Consider the following 17612-nt stretch of genomic DNA (forward strand, 5'->3'; position numbering starts at 1 on the left):
ATATGCTGCAGTTTTTTGAGGCATTTCTTTTTGTGATTGATGCATTAAGTAGCATCACTCTAAAATTATAGTTTTTTTTACAGAATCAGATGACACAGATCCAGCCTTCTATGCTATACAACATCCCTAACAAGGAAGACATCTGTCCCTTGATGAAACACTTCCAATATTTCAAAGTGACTGATCTCTTTGAAATTTAAGTAAGCTATTTTAAACATAAGGGTATTTTTCAAGCATTCCATAAGGGTTCTGCACTTCACCTCTCTCTCTTCACTACACTGGAGATAAATTTATAAGTCGTGAAGAAGTAGAAGGCTTACTCACCATATTATAACCCCAAAGTGGACCCAGGAGATCATATATCACCACAAATTCTCAACCAAAGTCCTTTCCCTAAAGCAATATGTTTTGCAAACTTCACTGAGCCTTTGAATTACCAGAGGAAGTTATTAAAAATGCATGTCTTACTTAAGAGATTCTGCTAAGTTTGTAACTAGACCCAGGAATCTGAATTTTAACTCACCTCTTCTGCAAATATTCCTGGTGACACTTGAAGAAAACACTGGAATAGAGGTACTTGATTTCAGATTCATTTTCTATATGTAACAGGAGCAATTCTGGGGGCGACTGAGTGGCTTAGTTGGCTGGGTCTGACTCTTCATTTCAGCTCGGGTCATGATCTCACGGTTCGTGGGATCAAGCCCCGCGTCGGGCTCTGTGCTGACAGCATGGAGCCTGCTAGGGATTCTCTCTCTCCCTCTCTCTCTCTTCCCCTTTCCAGCTTGAGCACCTGCATGTGCACTCACTCGCTCGCTCTCTCTCTCAAAATAAATAAACTTTAGAAAATGCCTTAAAAAAACAGGAACAATTATGGACCAATGCAAGTCTCCAGGAAAGCCTTTCCTGTCCTAACCCACTGCTTCAGAATGCTAGTGGTCCCCACAGCCACAGGCATTTCCTAAAAGGATGAGGGCAGTGTTTGTATATCATGTCCTAGAGACACAGAGAAGAACCCACTGAACAGACAGGAGGCAAGAAATTAATATTTTACTAAAGAAATACATAGCTTTAAGAGGCAAGTTTTCTTATAACAGATGTCTCAAATATTGAGGAATTGTTGGATATATGAAAGGTATCATACAGCTCTAGGCTGTGCTACCACAAAATGGGAGATCCTTCCAAGGCTTGGACTATCTGGACTAATCAACCGTTAGCCACCATTATTAGGTAGAGGAAGAGAAAGTCTGCTGCAAAAGATTCTCTTCCAAATTTGATTATTTCCAAGCTGCAAATCACCCCAAACAGATTATTCTTAAATTCCAGACCACTGCCTGTGAAATAATCAAGTCAATGCCTACAACATAATTAAGTCAACTTGGTGCCAGCCTTAACCATGCGTGTTCCCTCTGTCCTCTCTCTCTCTCCCTCTCTCTCTCTGTCTGTTTCTCCCTCTCTCTCATCAAATGCTTGGTATCCAAATGCAATCAAACCCTTTGTTTAAAAGACAAACTAATCTTTGTCGGTGTGTGACATTTCAGGGCTTTCATTTTTATTTGAAATTTCTGACGGCTTGAAGTAAGAGACCCTACAAATCCATGAAAGAAGACCGGGCTGGGAGTTTACTGCCATTGTACAAAAGCATCTTTGGATGACTATGTATGATCTACATATGTATGTATGTATAATTCAGAGGGCAAGCTGGCTCTGAACCAGTGTCCCGCTTCTGTGTCAAGGAGGAACTCAGCCCCACAAGAACCCTTCAACAGGTCAGAGTAAAAATCTGATCACACAACAGGGGGATTAGTATTACAGTAGGACCATCCTGGTTAGGGTCCACTTTGCCCCACTGAGCGTGGAAATGGTAGAAGGGGATCCTTTATAAGGCCAGTGTAAACAGTTGATTCTGACTTCTATATTCCACAACTCTTACTCTGTATTTCTATGGAATTCATCCTGACTCCTACAATCACTAAACCATCACCCCATTCCTCTTGCCTAATAACACAACTCATCCTTTAGATCCTAGCTTAACATCTACCTTCTTCACGTAGGTGTGTCCAATCCTCTCACTCCAGGGGAGTTACCCATTTACATAAAAAAGCTTGTTTTCTCCTCACAGAATATTTAATTATGATCTTTCATTAATAACCATGTAGTTATTATTATGCCCAAAAGTTTATCTCTTAGGGCACCTAGGTTGCTCAGTTGGTTAAGCGTCTGACTCTTGATTTCGGCTCAAGTCATGATCTCACAGTTCGTGAAATGGAGCCCCATGTTGGGCTCTGTGCTGACGGTGCAGAGCCTGCTTGCGATTCTCTCTCTCCCTCTCTGATGCGCTCTCTCTCTCCCTCTCAAAATAAAAAAAAATAAATAAACATTTTTTTTTAAAGTTTACCTCTCTACCAACTCCTGCTGGTCGATATGGTCAACCAGAATGGCTTTGTTGACTGCTATATTGTAAGTAGCTACCAAGGGTCTTTCACGCATTAGAGTCTTAATAAATGACTATGTGAATGAATGAATTCTACCAGATTGACTTCACAGTAGAATATATCACTTTTAGAGTAACTTTAGCATCCTTTACTCAGTATTACGTGCCATAACAAGAGTGTACTTACGTATGGGCCCATGTGTATTTTATTAAATTCTTTTTTAAAATGTTTCTTTATTTTGAGAGAGAGAGAGGGCCTGCGCACACGAGGGGAGGAGCAGAAAAAGACGGGGAGAGAAAGAATCCCAAGCGGGCTCCGGGCTCAGCACAGAGCCCGACGAGGGGCTCAATCTCATGACTGTGAGATCGTGACCTGAGCCAAAATTAAGAATCAGGTGCTTAACTGATTGGGACACCCAAGCACATCTAAGAAATTATTATAGGCACTTTTAAGATACAAAAAACTATATGGCATAGATATATTCAGGTTCTTTCCATGTAGGAACTAAACTTTCAGCTAAATAACTGTATGACAATAAGGTGAAATGATCAACTTGGTGGTTTTCTGGGTTTGGTACATCTGTTCTAAGTTGTTTCAGGGCAATCAAAATTGATATATGGCTGTAGCATAGCAAATATTTCAAAACTAAGATCTTACCCATGGCTTTATCCAGCATCATTCCTAATAAGGGATTCACTCAATATGTATTCAGGAAATGCATCTACTGAAGTACTACACTTAAATTTAGATTTTGAATCAATAAGAATGAAGTTTCAGCATTTCTATATTAAAAGTTGGCCCCGTGGATGTGTTCTCAAGCAACTGTGATTACTATCACTTTAATTTCGCATAATGCTATGTATATAGTCTTATTATATTTTTTCATGGGTAAATTCTTTAACTCTGTGATGATGGTACTTTCATTATGTAAATCTTAGCCATTATTGAGACTCTCTAGAAAATTGTATCTATAACACAAGAGATCTTTACATGTAATAGCCCTTTCACAGAAGCCCACAGGCCCTTATTTCCTCAGAATCTACTCAGATGGCCCCTCGAAATCACTAAAAAAATTGTGTTTGAACAGCAGAGTTGAAATTCTCAGACTTTAAAAAGCCACAAGAACAAATTATTTTTTAAATACTCTCTCTTCGCTACTCAAGCCCTCCCAGACTGCATTACAGTATTTTTTGTTTGAAACCTAATCATAGATACATACACACACACACACACACACACACACACACACACACACACACACACTCACACCCATCCACCCATCCCTGAATGGACTGAAGTGACCCAAAAGAAAGTCAACATATAGGAAAAGATGCTGGAGGGCCTCTAGGGTAGTATTTTCAAAGTGTAGTCTTGAGATGAATTCAGTATGATCCCACAAGCATTTTATTAGAAATGGAACAGACTGCAGTGGAATGGAATGGAATGGAATGGATAATCAGTGTTTGATAACATCAAATCTCCGAACTTAGGAACCCTGGCATCATGGGAAATCTTGGAGCAGGGCAGCTATGGGTATACATGTGCAGGTGTATTTGGAAATGATACGCCCATGGACCATACACGTGGGGCTCAGGCATGCTGCAGCACAGAGTGACCACAGTGGGAAATAACCTAGAAAGAAAGGCTTCCTGCCCCTACCATTACTGTGGGAACTGTTAGTGGGGGTGCTGTGCTCCTTGATCACTACAATGCTCATCCAGGGGACAAGAATGACATCTGAATGCTGGATACCCTTTTGGGACCATTTTCCATAGGGCCATAGTAAAAACCACTGACTGACTCCTTTAGAGACAGGGAACTTCCCCCCTAGGGTTGCTGAATTTATCACAAGACAGAACCCCAGAGAGCAGTCAGAGATTCTTATGATACATTGGATGAGATGTTGAAATCATTTAATGTGAATATTCAAAGAAATGGGACCTCGTTTTATACCCCAAATAAAGTAGGCCATATCACTTACATAAGTATTTCAGTTATTTTAAGTTGTATCAGTCCATAGACAAGTTGGCTTCTAAAGTATGACTTAGGAATCTCACACATATACATGCCACACACACAATATGCTATCCTGTAAAGGAGAAAGGTAACTTTTACTAATGTTAAAATCGGAGATCCTATAGTTTTGATTCCCTATTGTATTGATTCCTGGAGAAAAAAGGGTGTGTGGGTATTTGAGTGTCTGTTAAAAGAAAAACAAAAAGAAAGATGAAAGCCTTACTGTGTCACGAGTATCCTTGTGTTACTTTAAATTTGGCTGTTTTTAATATACACAGAGAAAATTATCTTAGTGGCAGGGAAGGCATAAGTTTGCACAATGTAGAAGCAGGCAACAAGAAAGCTTCAGATGACCTTGAAAGAGGAAACCCTGGATTGCCACAGAGATGCAGGCTCCAAAGTGTCTTCAGATACAAATGTGGTCATAAAATCCACACTTCTAGCAACAGGCCCCATGGATAGAATCTCCTGGGGACTCCTGGGTGGCTCAGTCAGTTGGGTATCTGACCCTTGATTTCAGTTCAGGTCATAATCCCAAGGCCATGGGATCCAGCCCCACATCAGGCTCTGCACTGAGTGTGGAGCCGGTTTGAGATTGTTTCTTTCTCTCCCTCTGCCCCTCTTCCCCACTGTGTGCTCTCTCTCTGTCTCTCTCTCTCAAATTTAAAAAAAAGAAAAAAAAGGAATCTTCTGGACAGAGCAAGGTCTTCCTTCCATTGTATTTACATCTAACATACACATACACACACACACACACACACACACACACACACACACACACACACAAGCACATGCACACAGAAACATCATCCACATGTTTCTCTTTGAGAACAAATCTGTGGGCATCAGCAAGGCAGTAATTTTTTAAAAATGTCATATAATTAGGTATATGGGAAGAAATGACATTGTTTTTCTTGCCATATCACACAATCAATATTGGACTGAACCACATGACTGTACCAATATTTGGCTGTTTGACTTATAAAAATGACAAGTTAGCTCAGTTCCATCTAATATTGTTTGGAGTCCTTACCATGTACAGAACCTGTAAGAATAATTTATTTCATATACTACCTTCACAAAATCACAGAGAAAATGACAGGGATGCACAGTGAAACCTTTATGATAATTTCACAAAAGACAGAGAAAGAATAATGAGGAAGGAAGCTTTACAGGGGTGCAGTATGAACAAGCAAGAACACAAAAGTCAAATCAATGCATCATCACTGAACACGTGCCATTCACAAGACATGTGGCCCTTGTCCTCAAGTACCTTCAACTTAGTTGGAAAATACAATACATGAAAAACATTACACCTAAGACTGTCACGTAATTTTCACTTGGGGCAGATAAACTAGCCCAAAGAATATCAAACTGGACACTTCCTGAGAATTTAAAAAGTAAGAATTTAAATAAGCAACTCCCTTAATAAAACAGAAAGAAACAAAAACAATGCCTAAAAAGTTTCATATTATAACATACCAAAAGTTTCCCTGCTCACAAGAATCATGTTAAAATATATCTAATGTATAAAAATGTTTACAATTGTCCACCAATTTAAATATTGCACAGAAGTCAAGGATGCTAAGACCAAATAAATGTCATTGGATTTCACAGAAGGAAGAAGATGGACAAAAAAATAGATCTCAAAGGGATTAAATATTTAAGTAGAAAGGCTTATGGAAAAACAGACAGATTGACTGTGTTTATTTCCATCTCCTCCCAAAACCTAAATAAAATAGTACAGGCATAAGATAGTACAGGCATAAAGAAGGTATGAACATACAATGACAAAAACAGGGGAGGCATCATAGTGGATCAGAGTTTAATACATTTTAGAGAAGCAAAAAGGAGGATGGAAGAATGGAAACAACTCAGCAAAGCAGAGAAAGGTAAAACAAACCAAAAAAAAAGTGCCTGTACACAGCAACCAATGAAAAAGCAGCCAATTCTCCTTGCACAGTTACACACACAAATACACTCAAGTTGAAAACCCAGTGCAACTAAGTACTGTATACAGTTGAATATCAAGCACAACCCTGATAATAGGGGACTATTTGAAAGCCTGGGATATAGAATAGATGAGCCTTCAAGCCCTTCTTAACCCCAACACTGGCAAGTAAAGACAGAGGATGACAGATTTACAGCAAGCAGGCCTAGAAAGAAAATCAGCCCAGATTACAGCAAAAGGGCAGAGGCCCCAAAAGGGGGTACAGAGGGGTCCTTCAGTTGGGGAAAACAGAACAATTATATTATCTTATATACTGAGCCTTTGACAATAATATTGATGGGCAATGACAGACCTGATGAAGTAAGAAGAAATAATTCTAAATAGTCCGTAGGAAAATAAGCAAATAAAACAAAAGCAATTATTAACTCCAGAGAAAACAAAAAGCTGAATGAAAAACTTAATCCTCAGATACAACTTCATAAAAATTTAAAACTTCAGTTTATCCAAGGGCACCATTAAGAAGAAAAAGGCAAACCACTTTCCTCAAGAAAACACTTGTGAAATGTCTACTTGACAAGATTCATATCCTGAATATATAAATAAGTTCCTCAAATCAATAATAAAATGACAAGCCACCCAAATAAAAGCAAAGCCAAAAGACTTTAACAGACACCCCACAAAAGAAGCTATCAAAGTTACCAATAAGAACATGTAAAAATGCTTATCAGGGAAATGACAGTAAAGGAATTTAAAATAAAGGAATTTAAACAGATAAAGAATAGGAGAAACATGAGGGATGATGGGTATCTGGCAGGATAAAAATGTTCTATAACTTGACCTGGGTGCTAACTATGCAGATATCCATATACATAAAAATCCCCCAAGTGGAATACTTAAGATTTGTATATTTTATTCAATAAAAATTATACTTTATAATTTTTTAAAAGATAATCCTCAGCAATCAACAGTCTGTGCCATAATACATGACTGAAGGATGTGGAAATACAGAGATGAAGGTAAGACAGCTAAATCTTTACCTATATTCACCAAATATTAAACGATAGATCAAGAAGTAGTTATTTTATACAAGCATATTTTACAGAGATGTTGGGGCTAGTCATAGCTACCTCTGGGGAAACAAGATGAGGCTGAGAGGAGGGGACAGAGGCCTGCTACTTTTCAAAATAAATGTTTTATATTATTTTATTATATTTGATTTTTTAAACTGCATACATTAATTTGGTAGGAAATTTTTTGGCAAATATTAAATTATAAATTACAAAATACATGATTATTTATATAAACATGGGACAAACAAGTATGCCTCAGTGGATACCTTTTATTTTGCCAGTGTAGCATTCAGTCCCCCATCTATACTCTGATTTTCCTTCCTTCTCTACAGCAGTCCATATGGTCGGGGGGGGGGGGGGGGGGGCTTCTCCAACCCAGCATCAGTAGTAGTCTGTGACTCAGGCCCAATCCAACCTATGGTCCTGGTCCTTGGCCAGAGAGATTTCTTTCCTCCCAGGAAGAAGCACAAGGCCCAATTTGGGCCAATGAGAGCTATACTGAGTTCTATATAAATGTTGAAGGAAAAGCATGCTCTTATCTAGAGCTGCTGACGGCCACCCTGCCACCAAGACAGAACTTGCCCAAAAATGGGCTGTCATCACTCTGTCTCTCTGTGTCTCAAAAATAAATAAATAAATAAATAAATAAATAAATAAATAAATAAATAAAGGTGGGGGGAGTGCCTGGGTGGCTCAGTCAGTTGAGTGTCCGACTCAGGTCATGATCTCGTGGTTGACGAGTTCGAGCCCAGCGTCCGGCTCTGTGCTGACAGCTCAGAGCCTGAAGCCTGCTTCGGATTCTGTGTCTCCCTCTCTCTCTGCCCCTCCCCCAAACACACTCTGTCTCTGTCTCAAAAATATATAAACATTAAAAAAAACTTTATAAAAAAGAATGGAGCTGCCAGAATGAACAGCAAGCGGAGAGATGGGGAGAAGGCATGTGAGCCCTGATGCCTGTGGTTGAACCCCTGGTTCCGGTAGGTCTGAAGTTTGTCTACCCCTGCCTTTTTCATTAATTATAAGAGGCAATAACACAAAATGGAAAATCACTTGACTGCCTGGGTTCAAACTTCGCCTTTACTACTTACTAACTGTGTGACCTTGGCGTGTCACTTAACCTCTTCTTCATTTCTTTTAATGTTTATTTTTATATTTTAGAAAGAGAGAGAGCGTGCACGCATGCACGCACAAGAGAGGGAGGAGCAGAGACAGAGGGGGAGACACAGAATCCGAAGCAGGCTCCATGCCCTGAACTATCTGTACAGAGCCCCACAAGGGGCTCAAACCCAGGAACTGTAAGATCATGCCCTGAGCTGAAGTTGGATGCTTAACCGACTGACCAACCCAGGTGCCCCCTTCCTCATATTTAAAATGAGGACAGAGGGGCACCTGGGTAGCTCAGTAGGCTGAGCACTGATTTCAGCCCAGGTCTTGATCTCGTGGTTCCTGAGTTGGAACCCCCCTTAAGGCTTGCTGTTGTCAGCATGGAGCCTGCTTTGGATCCCCTCTCTCTCTCTGCCCTTCCCCCACAGGCTCTCTCTCTCAAAAATAAATAAACGTTGAAAAAAACTTTTTTTAATAAAATGGGGGCAGAAATAACACCGACCACATAGAATCCAATGAGTTAAAAAATGTAATACACACACATATGCATATATTTACATATATGTATATGTATAAGAACAGTTATAGCTTAATATACATTTATATGTTAAAATCCCATTTAGATTTGTATGTGCAAGAGCCGTATTTTTATTTTTAGTAATTATATTTCCCTTTTTCCTTAAACCAGTTTGATCGGTGTTTTCCACTTTTTACAAAAGCCAGGACCCTGATTAATTCAATACCCAAGAGAGAAGCCATACAAAATCAATGGAGAGATTTAAGTAGTTATACATAAAACGTAAACACAACATAAACATAAATGTTCTCTATGGCAGAAGAAAATCATCAAAAACTACAAAGTACATAGAAATGGAAGAAACCATATTTGTAACCTTTAGAATTGATAGTTTTTGCCCTTATGCCGAACAGGGTGCAGATGCTAAACAAAGTGGGCAAAAAAATAAACACAATTCACAAGTGAAAAAAAAACAAACAGGAATACAAAAAATAATGTTTGGTTTTCAATAATCAAACAAAACAAACAGGAACTCATTTTTTTCCAATGACACAGCTATCGATTATTTTAAATTTTATTATCCAGTGTTGGCAAGTGTCTCGTACCACCGGTGAGAATGTTAATTGACACAACCATTTGGAAAGGCAATCTAGCTATAATAAAAATCAGCATACCTTTGACACAATCATTCTTCTAGGAATGTATCTAAGGAAAAACTTCAGGGTGTACACAAACATTTTCCCTACAAGTTTACCCCTTGTAATTATATCCAGATTTGTATTTATATACAGAAACACTGGAAATTGAATGTCCAAAAAATAGAAGATTCATTAAAATCCAGGGGCACCTGGGTTGGCTCAGTCAATTAAGCGTCTGACTTCAGCTCAGGACATGATCTCACGGCTCCTGAGTTCAAGCCCCGTGTCAGGCTCTGTGCTGACAGCTCAGAGCCTGGAGCCTGCTTCGGATTCTGTGTCTCCCTCTCTCTCTGCCCCTCCCCTGCTTGCGCTCTGTCTCTCTCTGTCTCTCAAAAATAAATAAACTTTAAAAAAAATTTTTTAAATCCATGAGTTCCAATACTGTTTAGTCATTTAAAATGTTAGCAGAAAATACGTACATACTGAAGAATGTTCATGATTATTAAATGAAATAAACAGGTTAAAAAACTTTGAGTATGAGCCTGTTTTGTTGTAAATATATACGTGTACAAATGGGAAAAGATCTACTAGAATATGCATCAAATGATAGTGACATTTCTGGGTAGTAGAATTATGGCTGTCCTAATTTGTTGGTGGTTTTATTTCTTGCTTATATACATTTCACTTTCTCCACTGAACCTTCACAGACCTTCAATTAAAAAAAAATGTATTTTGGGGCGCCTGGGTGGCTCAGTCAGTTAAGCGTCTGACTTTGGCTCAGGTCATGATCTCGCGGTTTGTGAGTTTGAGCCCCGCGTCGGGCTCTGTGCTGACAGCTCGGAGCCTGGAGCCTGCTTCAGATTCTGTGTCTCTCCATCTCTCAGCCCCTCCCCTGCTCATGCTCTGTGTCTCTCTGTCTCTCAATAATAAATAAACGCTAAAAAAAATTTATTAAAAAATGTATTTTAAATTCATTAAAAAAAATCTTAAGACCCCTCTAGGAGTAGCTTCTGTCATGCATTTGGAGCCAAAATGCATGCAACCATTAGATGTAGCACAGAGAATGAGAAACTTAAGCGAGTAGACTCTCTTTGGGGAAAATTTGGTTGTAAAAACAAGAAGCCAAGGTCTCAAGAACACGTGTGGTATACAGACACTGCGATGGAGTGTCTGCATCAGAGAAAAGGAACAGTCCAAAAACAAAAAAGGAAGGCATCTCTGGGGGAGATGTCCACTGCCTTCAGCAGTCACTTACTGTGTTTTCCACCCTCCAGTAGCTTCTCTTCAGGCTTGGCTGGGCTACCTCACCTGGATTCCCACCTGCCCTTTCCCTAGTGCTGCACAGGCTCAAGGAAGAGACAGAACTTACCCACCAGTGGAAACCATACTCTCAGCCTTTTGGTGTCTTAATGCCCTACATTTGGTACAGCAGGCACTTTCCATCAGCAACTTCACCCAGGGAAGAAAACAGGATAGCTGAAGCCCTATACAAGCCTCCCTTAGACCTCCCCTCCCATGGAAAAGTAACCACCATCCAGAACTGCAGTCATAATACACACTTGACCTTAATAACAACAAAGTGAGTTTTCAACAATTCACAAGGGCTTGCACGCTCTGTAAGACAGATTACGATACCTTTTCATTTATTTTTAGCATATTAACAGCTGGTGACCCAGATTAAGAAATAATGTAAAATGTGAAAAGGCAGACTATACCACTAAATTCTTTCACAGATGGAAAGTGGACTCTGTAAAAAGCTTCAGACCAAGGATTCAAGTAATTAGCTGGAAGTGGAGAGCGGGGAGGAATACCTACAAGTGGGTAAAGTGAAGCATGGAAAAACGATGACAAAACCTGGCTGGGATCCCAGCAGATCCTTAGCTACTTTCTGGACAAGTAACTAACCAGGGACTGGTAGAGGCCAAGAAGCCCTGCTAATGCAGCTGCCGAAGGAGCGGCTGGAGGAGGTTCTCGTTAGTTGAGGATGAGCTTGGGTAGATATTAAAAGAAATACAATCCTCTTACTGCACTGGGAGTGTGCGTGTGTGGAGGGAGGGGCCAGTGGCAGCCACACAGCCTCCGGTCCTGGGGACAGGCAAAGGGATCAGTGCCCCCTTCCGCTCAGTTCCTCCAGGTGGGTGGGAACCGAGAGCAGCCTGAGCCAGGGTCTGAAGAGGGAAATTCAGGGTCATTTTGAGCAACGCGGCAAATCTGACTTCCAGTAAAAGAGGCAAACACTAAACACCCAGAATCCCAGGGACAGAAAACACTGCCACATGAAAGGGAACACAGTTCCACTGACACAAACCGTGGGGCTCAATTAGCCGGCGTTCATTTTCAAGTACGATGCTTAAGCTGCAATATGTCCTTTGGCTGGAGACACAAATGAAGACCTCAGTGCTGGCAAGGTCTTGACGACAAGCAGTCTCCAGGGGAGCCAGGCGAGCCCAGCCCCTGCCACAATACCTCAACTGCACAGGGCTGCGCTTGGTGTAAACCTGGGATTCATCTGTGCCCATCTCTGGGAGAGGAAAATAAATTACTGAGAGGCCAATATGCTGAGGAGCTTGTAAAACACTAGGGAACCCAACCTGAGCGTGCAATGTGGATTTTTTTTTGTTTTTAATGCAATAAAACGCCCTCTTTGTGCAGAAATGTGCAAAGAACTGTTAGGTTCAGGTCACATGTATTTCTGACCTTCCAGAAAAGGACACCGACGTCCAAAAGGGCACACACAGAGAGGACCCCCCCCCCCCAAAAAAAAGAACACAGAGAAAGAAAAGTGTGTATCCACATCTCTATTTTGAACTCCAGGATTCACTGGACAGCACTGTATTAAAGCCATGGGTTTTCTGAGATGAGACCGATCGATCCGTACAGATCTGGGGGGTGGCCTCTGCGCTGCACCAGCCGTTTCTGCCGCACTTGGGTCCCCAGGAGACCCCCGGAGGGAGGACTGCTGCCGCAATCTCCCGCCTGGACCCGCGGGCCAGCGGGCCAGCGGGGAGCGGGCGCCGCGGGCGGGAAGAAGCGCTCGGCTCCGGGGACCGCGGGCGAGCCGCAGCACCTGCCACCGCTCGCGCCCTCGCCCGCCCGGGAGAGCGGCGACCGCGGCCAGCAGCGCGGGGGGCGAGCGCGCGGGGAGACTCGGGAGGACCGCGCGCCCCGGGCGCTCCAGCCTCCCCGCCCGCGGCCGCCTCGCTGCAGTCGCCGCGGCGCAGCACAGGGCATCCCCGCGCCCCCGGCCCCGGCCTCCGCCGCTCCCCCGGCCCGCTCGGCCCTCGCCGCCGCGCGCCCCCGCCACCTGCCCCGCGGCCCGTCGCCCGCTCTGACCTTTTCCTGCGCGCGGTTGAGCCGCTTCTGCACGTTCTTGGCGAAGATGCCCGTCTTGATGTCGGCCATGGCTGCGGGTCCGGGAGGCTGCGAGGAGCGGAGCGGAGCGGAGCGGGCGGCGGGCCGGCGGCGGCGAGGACGAGCGGGAGCGCAGGAGGAGGAGGAGCGGGAGGGGAGGAGGAGGAGGAGGAGGAGGCGCGGGAGGGGCTGTGAGGAGCAGCCGGGGAGCGCCGGCAGGGGTGAGGGAGGGGCGCAGCGCTAGGCACCGGCTTAAAGCGACAGCGCGCAGGCGGGACGCGCGGGGCCCGGCTGCGGGGCGGCGAGAAAAAGCAAGGGAAGAAGCCAGAAGTCAAAATGCCCCGAGAGTGCCCGCGGCGGTGGAAGAGGAGGTCGGGAGGGGAGAGGGGAACGAGCCCAGCGGCAGTCCGGGGGCCCCGAGGCGGCTCCGGGGTTCTTTCGAGGCGGAGTTTGCGTTGGGGGAGGCCGAGTGGGGCCCGATTCTTTCCAGAAAAAAAAAAAAAAAAAAAAAAAAAGGAGGCTCGGGGGAGGGGGGCGGGGGGGCGGGAATGGGGAAGCCGGGATGGGAGGTGCTCTGACGTGGAGGCGGGGGGATGGGCTCTTCCGGAGAGTGCACCCCTCCCTGGTTGTGTGTTCCAGAAAGCTGGGCCTCGCCCTGCCCTCAGGAGGCACACAGCCCGAGGAAAGGTGACTGGGAAACCAAGTCAGTGCGGGGTTTAGAGCTGCCGTGGAGAGGAAAGCGATGCCCACACTTCCCCAAACTTTGAAGACGAGATTTGGGGCCCGCGGTAGGGAGGTTCCATGTTGAGAAGGGACGGTCCCTGTAAGCAAGGTGCTGTGCTTTGGTGATCTGGGTAATTGCTGCCCCAAGGACAGTCAGGTCCTTGATTGCCTCACGTCAACATCGCAAGACCTGGGCCTCTTGCCCTGTGGCTTCCTGCGAACCTGCTGGCAACCTCACAGGGATTCACTATCCTCAGTATGCTTAGCAGAAGGGAGAATAATAGGGATAAATTTGTCGTATACTTTACACAGAGCTCTTGAAGGCCCTGACCAGTGGTGAAACCATTCAGTCACTTCTGAGTGTGAGGCAGTGTGGCCGGTGGCCCAGCAAGCAGGTCAGAGGTAATCAGGCACCTGAATCTGGTGAGCCCCAGTGAGCATCTCACTGGAGCAGACTGTCACCTGTGGAGCACCCCTGTGAACCACCCCTTGGTATCCACTCGGTGGGAAGTCCCCCTACCTTAGTTGTAGAATGGCACCGTGACTGGCTTTTGCCAATAAGATATAGTAAAAGTACACTGGGCCAGTTCCAGCCTAAGCCTGGAGAAGCCGAGCGGGTTTGGCACTCTACGGAGCCCTGTGCTACCGTGTAGAATTTCTCCCTGCTGCGAAAAGCCTCATGGAGAGGCCACGTGGAAAGGGAGAAACCTCAGCCTCCATCCGTCTGACCCACTGACTAAATTCGCATCAGCAAGACCACCAGAAGAACCGCTCAGCTGATCCCAGCAGAGCACAGTGTGGTGAGTAAACAAAATGATAGTGCTTTTCAGCCACTAACTTTTGCAGTGGTTTATTACTGAAATATCCAGCCTGTTCACTTGGCTCTTATATCCTCTGGATGACTATTCATCCCCGTTTGCCTGGGAATGAAGGGGTTTCCAGGAGATAGGACTTCTAGTTCTAAAGCCCAGAAATCCCTGGGTAAACCTGGATGAACTGGTCACCCTACTTCCAACATCTGAAGTAAACAGGAGTTTACTTCACAAGGAAGTAGAGAGAAAATCCCTCTCTTGGTCAACACTCAGTAGAAAAGACTGCCCAGGGGGCCTGGGTGGCTCAGTAGGTTAAGCTTCTGACTTCGGCTCAGGTCATGATGTCAGGGTTTCTGGGTTCAAGCCCCACGTTGGGGTCTGTGCTGACAGCTCAGAGCCTGGAGCCTATTTCAGATTCTGTGTCTCCCTCTCTCTGCCCCTCCCCAGCTCTCTCTCTCTCTCTCTCTCTCTCAAAAATAAACAAATATTAAAAAAGGAAAAGGAAAGAAAAGAAAAGGCTGGCCAGAAGACAGAAATTGAGTCATGTCTCTAAAACACGGGGCTTTAGAACCTTAGCTCGGCCCTGAGATCTTGTCTTGAGGATACCAGCCTCAGAATGCTGGAATACACCAGAATGTTCTGGAGCATATCAGTCTGTGGGCACAGTCCATGGGGGTCCCAAAGCCCCCTCTGCTCCCATCCTGGGCCTGGCTATAGCTTCCCTCACAAATGTCACTGCCCTCTTTCTAAACAAGCAAGGGACAGAGTTCCAACCAATAAAAACCAAGCAGGTTTACTTTTCCTCTGCTTGCTGAGGGCCCAAGCCATCCATTCCCACTGCACCAGGCTTTGTCTCTCCTTGGAATTACTCCCCCACCAATTTTTGAAACACAGCAAATATCTTTTGAACTAAAATTGCAAATGGCTAGCTTTTCCCACAGTTCAGAGGCCCAAATCTAGTTCTGGAATGGGGGTGGAAAGGGGAAGCGAGTCATTTCTTGATAATTGTATTTGAAATGCATGCCGAGCATGTTACAAAGTTGTTATGCGCAAACTTATCGAATTAGTGCTCTCCAGCTGAGAGAGAAAACGGTATCTATTTTCAGGTTGCTATGAGGGTCATTCTAGCCAGTCTAGAATAGTGATGAAGCACTTAGCTGCTACTTAGTAGGTGCTTTGCAAATATTTGTTGAAAAAAAAAATGCATGGGTACATGAGACTAGATATTGGGCACCCATCTAAGCTGTTTCTTCTCCTAATTCTGCAATAATGCTCCTGGAACGGCAGTGTGTGGAAGGGGCCCCCAACTACGATGATTTTTAAATATTGTTACACCATACAGTAGAGGCATTTTTCATACAAAATCTCCTGCAGGACCCAAATATATTAATCAGATGGACCCCTCTCTGGTTGTGGAGGGTGTGAAGTGACCAGAGCCCCACCCATGAGGCCACCCGGTTATTGCCTGCATCTGTCTCTAAGGAAGACCTTCAGCGCTGCAGACTTCCCTGCCCACAGAGGAAATCCACAGCGGAAGTGACCTCAGAGGAACCTTCCACCTCCAGAGTCACAGGAGCCATGTTTCTGTGTGCATTTCCTTCACCCACAACACCACTGGACCCACCTCCCAACATTCCTTGCTTGCCGGTGTTTCTTCCTCCTAGTTTTACCCCCCATTTTTCTCCTCAGTCAAGGGAAAACAGGGCTCCTACAGTTCCATGTAGATTTCACTGTTAATGAGGAATAACCCCAGTTCTTTCCCGCATTGAGGACAAGCTTAGGTGTCAAGTTATAGTTAACATTTATTCAGGTAAGGTTTACAGACAGTATCATGACTCCAGCCCCACCCAGATCTTCTTCATCCAGGCAAGGAGGAAGTCCTGATTTTTCTTTTCTTGTTTTTGAGAGAGAGAGAGAGAGAGAGAGAGAGAGAGAGAGAGAGAGAGAGAGTGCAGGTGTACGCAGGGGAGGGGCAGGGAGAAAGAGACTCTGAAGCAGGCTCTGTGCCCAGCATGGAGCCCAGCACAGGGCTCGATCTCATGACCCTGATATCATGACCTGAGCCAAAATGAAGAGTCAGATGCTGAACCAACTGCACCACCCAGAAGCCCCTTCCTGAATTATTTTTAACTTCCAGTTTTTCTTTCCTCCTAAATTTAGCTTAAGATTGGTTGATAAGTAAAAAATGTGAATTATGCTAAGTTCTGATAATTTGGAATAGGCCTGGAATCACTACTGTGTTATCACAGAACTCATTTTCCATATTTTTAATGGCACAGATCTTTATGCTCGCCAATCTTTGTATCTTGTAAATCCAATTTAGACCCTTAAGGAAGGAGATTTTTAAATTCATGTTTAAACGTATCTAGTTATTTGAAGCTCTTAACAAGAGTTGTAGTATATGCTATGGTGTCTCATTAGCCACAGCCTCTTTGCATCATTGTATCTATTGAAGGAGGCATTTCCTTTAAACATTTGGTGGAGCCTACCTGGAATTTCAGCCCCCATCAAATCTTGAGTAGTTGTTACACTTCCCTCTTTGTTCAAAGACTCAGATGCAATTTTATTTTCTCTCACAAATGTTAAAGTAGCAGCGGATGGAGCACGTTCTCTAGAAAGATACATATTTTGACCAATTATCTTCTACGTTTCAAGTAAAAACATACAAGTGCGGATTCACAGTCAATTCTTCAAAGTATGCCAATTATTTACATTCTAGTCCCACATACAGTTTTACTAAATTTTGCCTGTATGACTGCCCTCTTCTATTCCTAATTTAACCAGGTCTAAAAATAGCAACTTCCTCACTACATTAATAATGCATCACTAATGCGTCCCAAAATACTAACTAGGAGTCAAGAGCTTTGTTTTTCATAGACAGAGGCATTGGCCACCAAGAAAAACAATCACAATGTATAAATTGCCTAATAACTGTAATGTATTTTGACACCATGCTTGATGCTTTTTTGCAGAGTAGATGCAAAACAACTCCCATATC

The 17612-nt window shown here is 43.8% G+C and overlaps 1 protein-coding gene and 1 long non-coding RNA gene across 7 annotated transcripts in view; one reads left to right on the forward strand and one right to left on the reverse strand.

The window, feature by feature from the left end:
* The window catches only part of AMPH (amphiphysin), a 251180-nt gene extending 237624 nt beyond the window's left edge, over positions 1-13556 (reverse strand). Inside the window, exon 1 of one of the 4 annotated variants that reach the window (XM_058725445.1) lies at positions 13062-13556. In XM_058725445.1, coding sequence (XP_058581428.1) covers positions 13062-13130 — 69 coding nt within the window. In that variant the 5' untranslated portion in view covers positions 13131-13556. The remainder of the gene's footprint in view (positions 1-13061) is intronic. The other 3 variants (XM_058725444.1, XM_058725447.1, XM_058725446.1) reach the window with 3 other exon arrangements.
* Positions 13557-13644: 88 nt separating this feature from the next.
* The window catches only part of LOC131509579 (uncharacterized), a 102259-nt gene continuing 98291 nt past the window's right edge, over positions 13645-17612 (forward strand). For all 3 annotated transcript variants that reach the window (XR_009260583.1, XR_009260584.1, XR_009260585.1), the window contains exon 1: positions 13645-14602. This is a non-coding gene — a long non-coding RNA (uncharacterized LOC131509579). The remainder of the gene's footprint in view (positions 14603-17612) is intronic.

Source organism: Neofelis nebulosa, chromosome 4, assembly GCF_028018385.1.
Source record: "Neofelis nebulosa isolate mNeoNeb1 chromosome 4, mNeoNeb1.pri, whole genome shotgun sequence".
Taxonomy (NCBI): domain Eukaryota; kingdom Metazoa; phylum Chordata; class Mammalia; order Carnivora; family Felidae; genus Neofelis; species Neofelis nebulosa.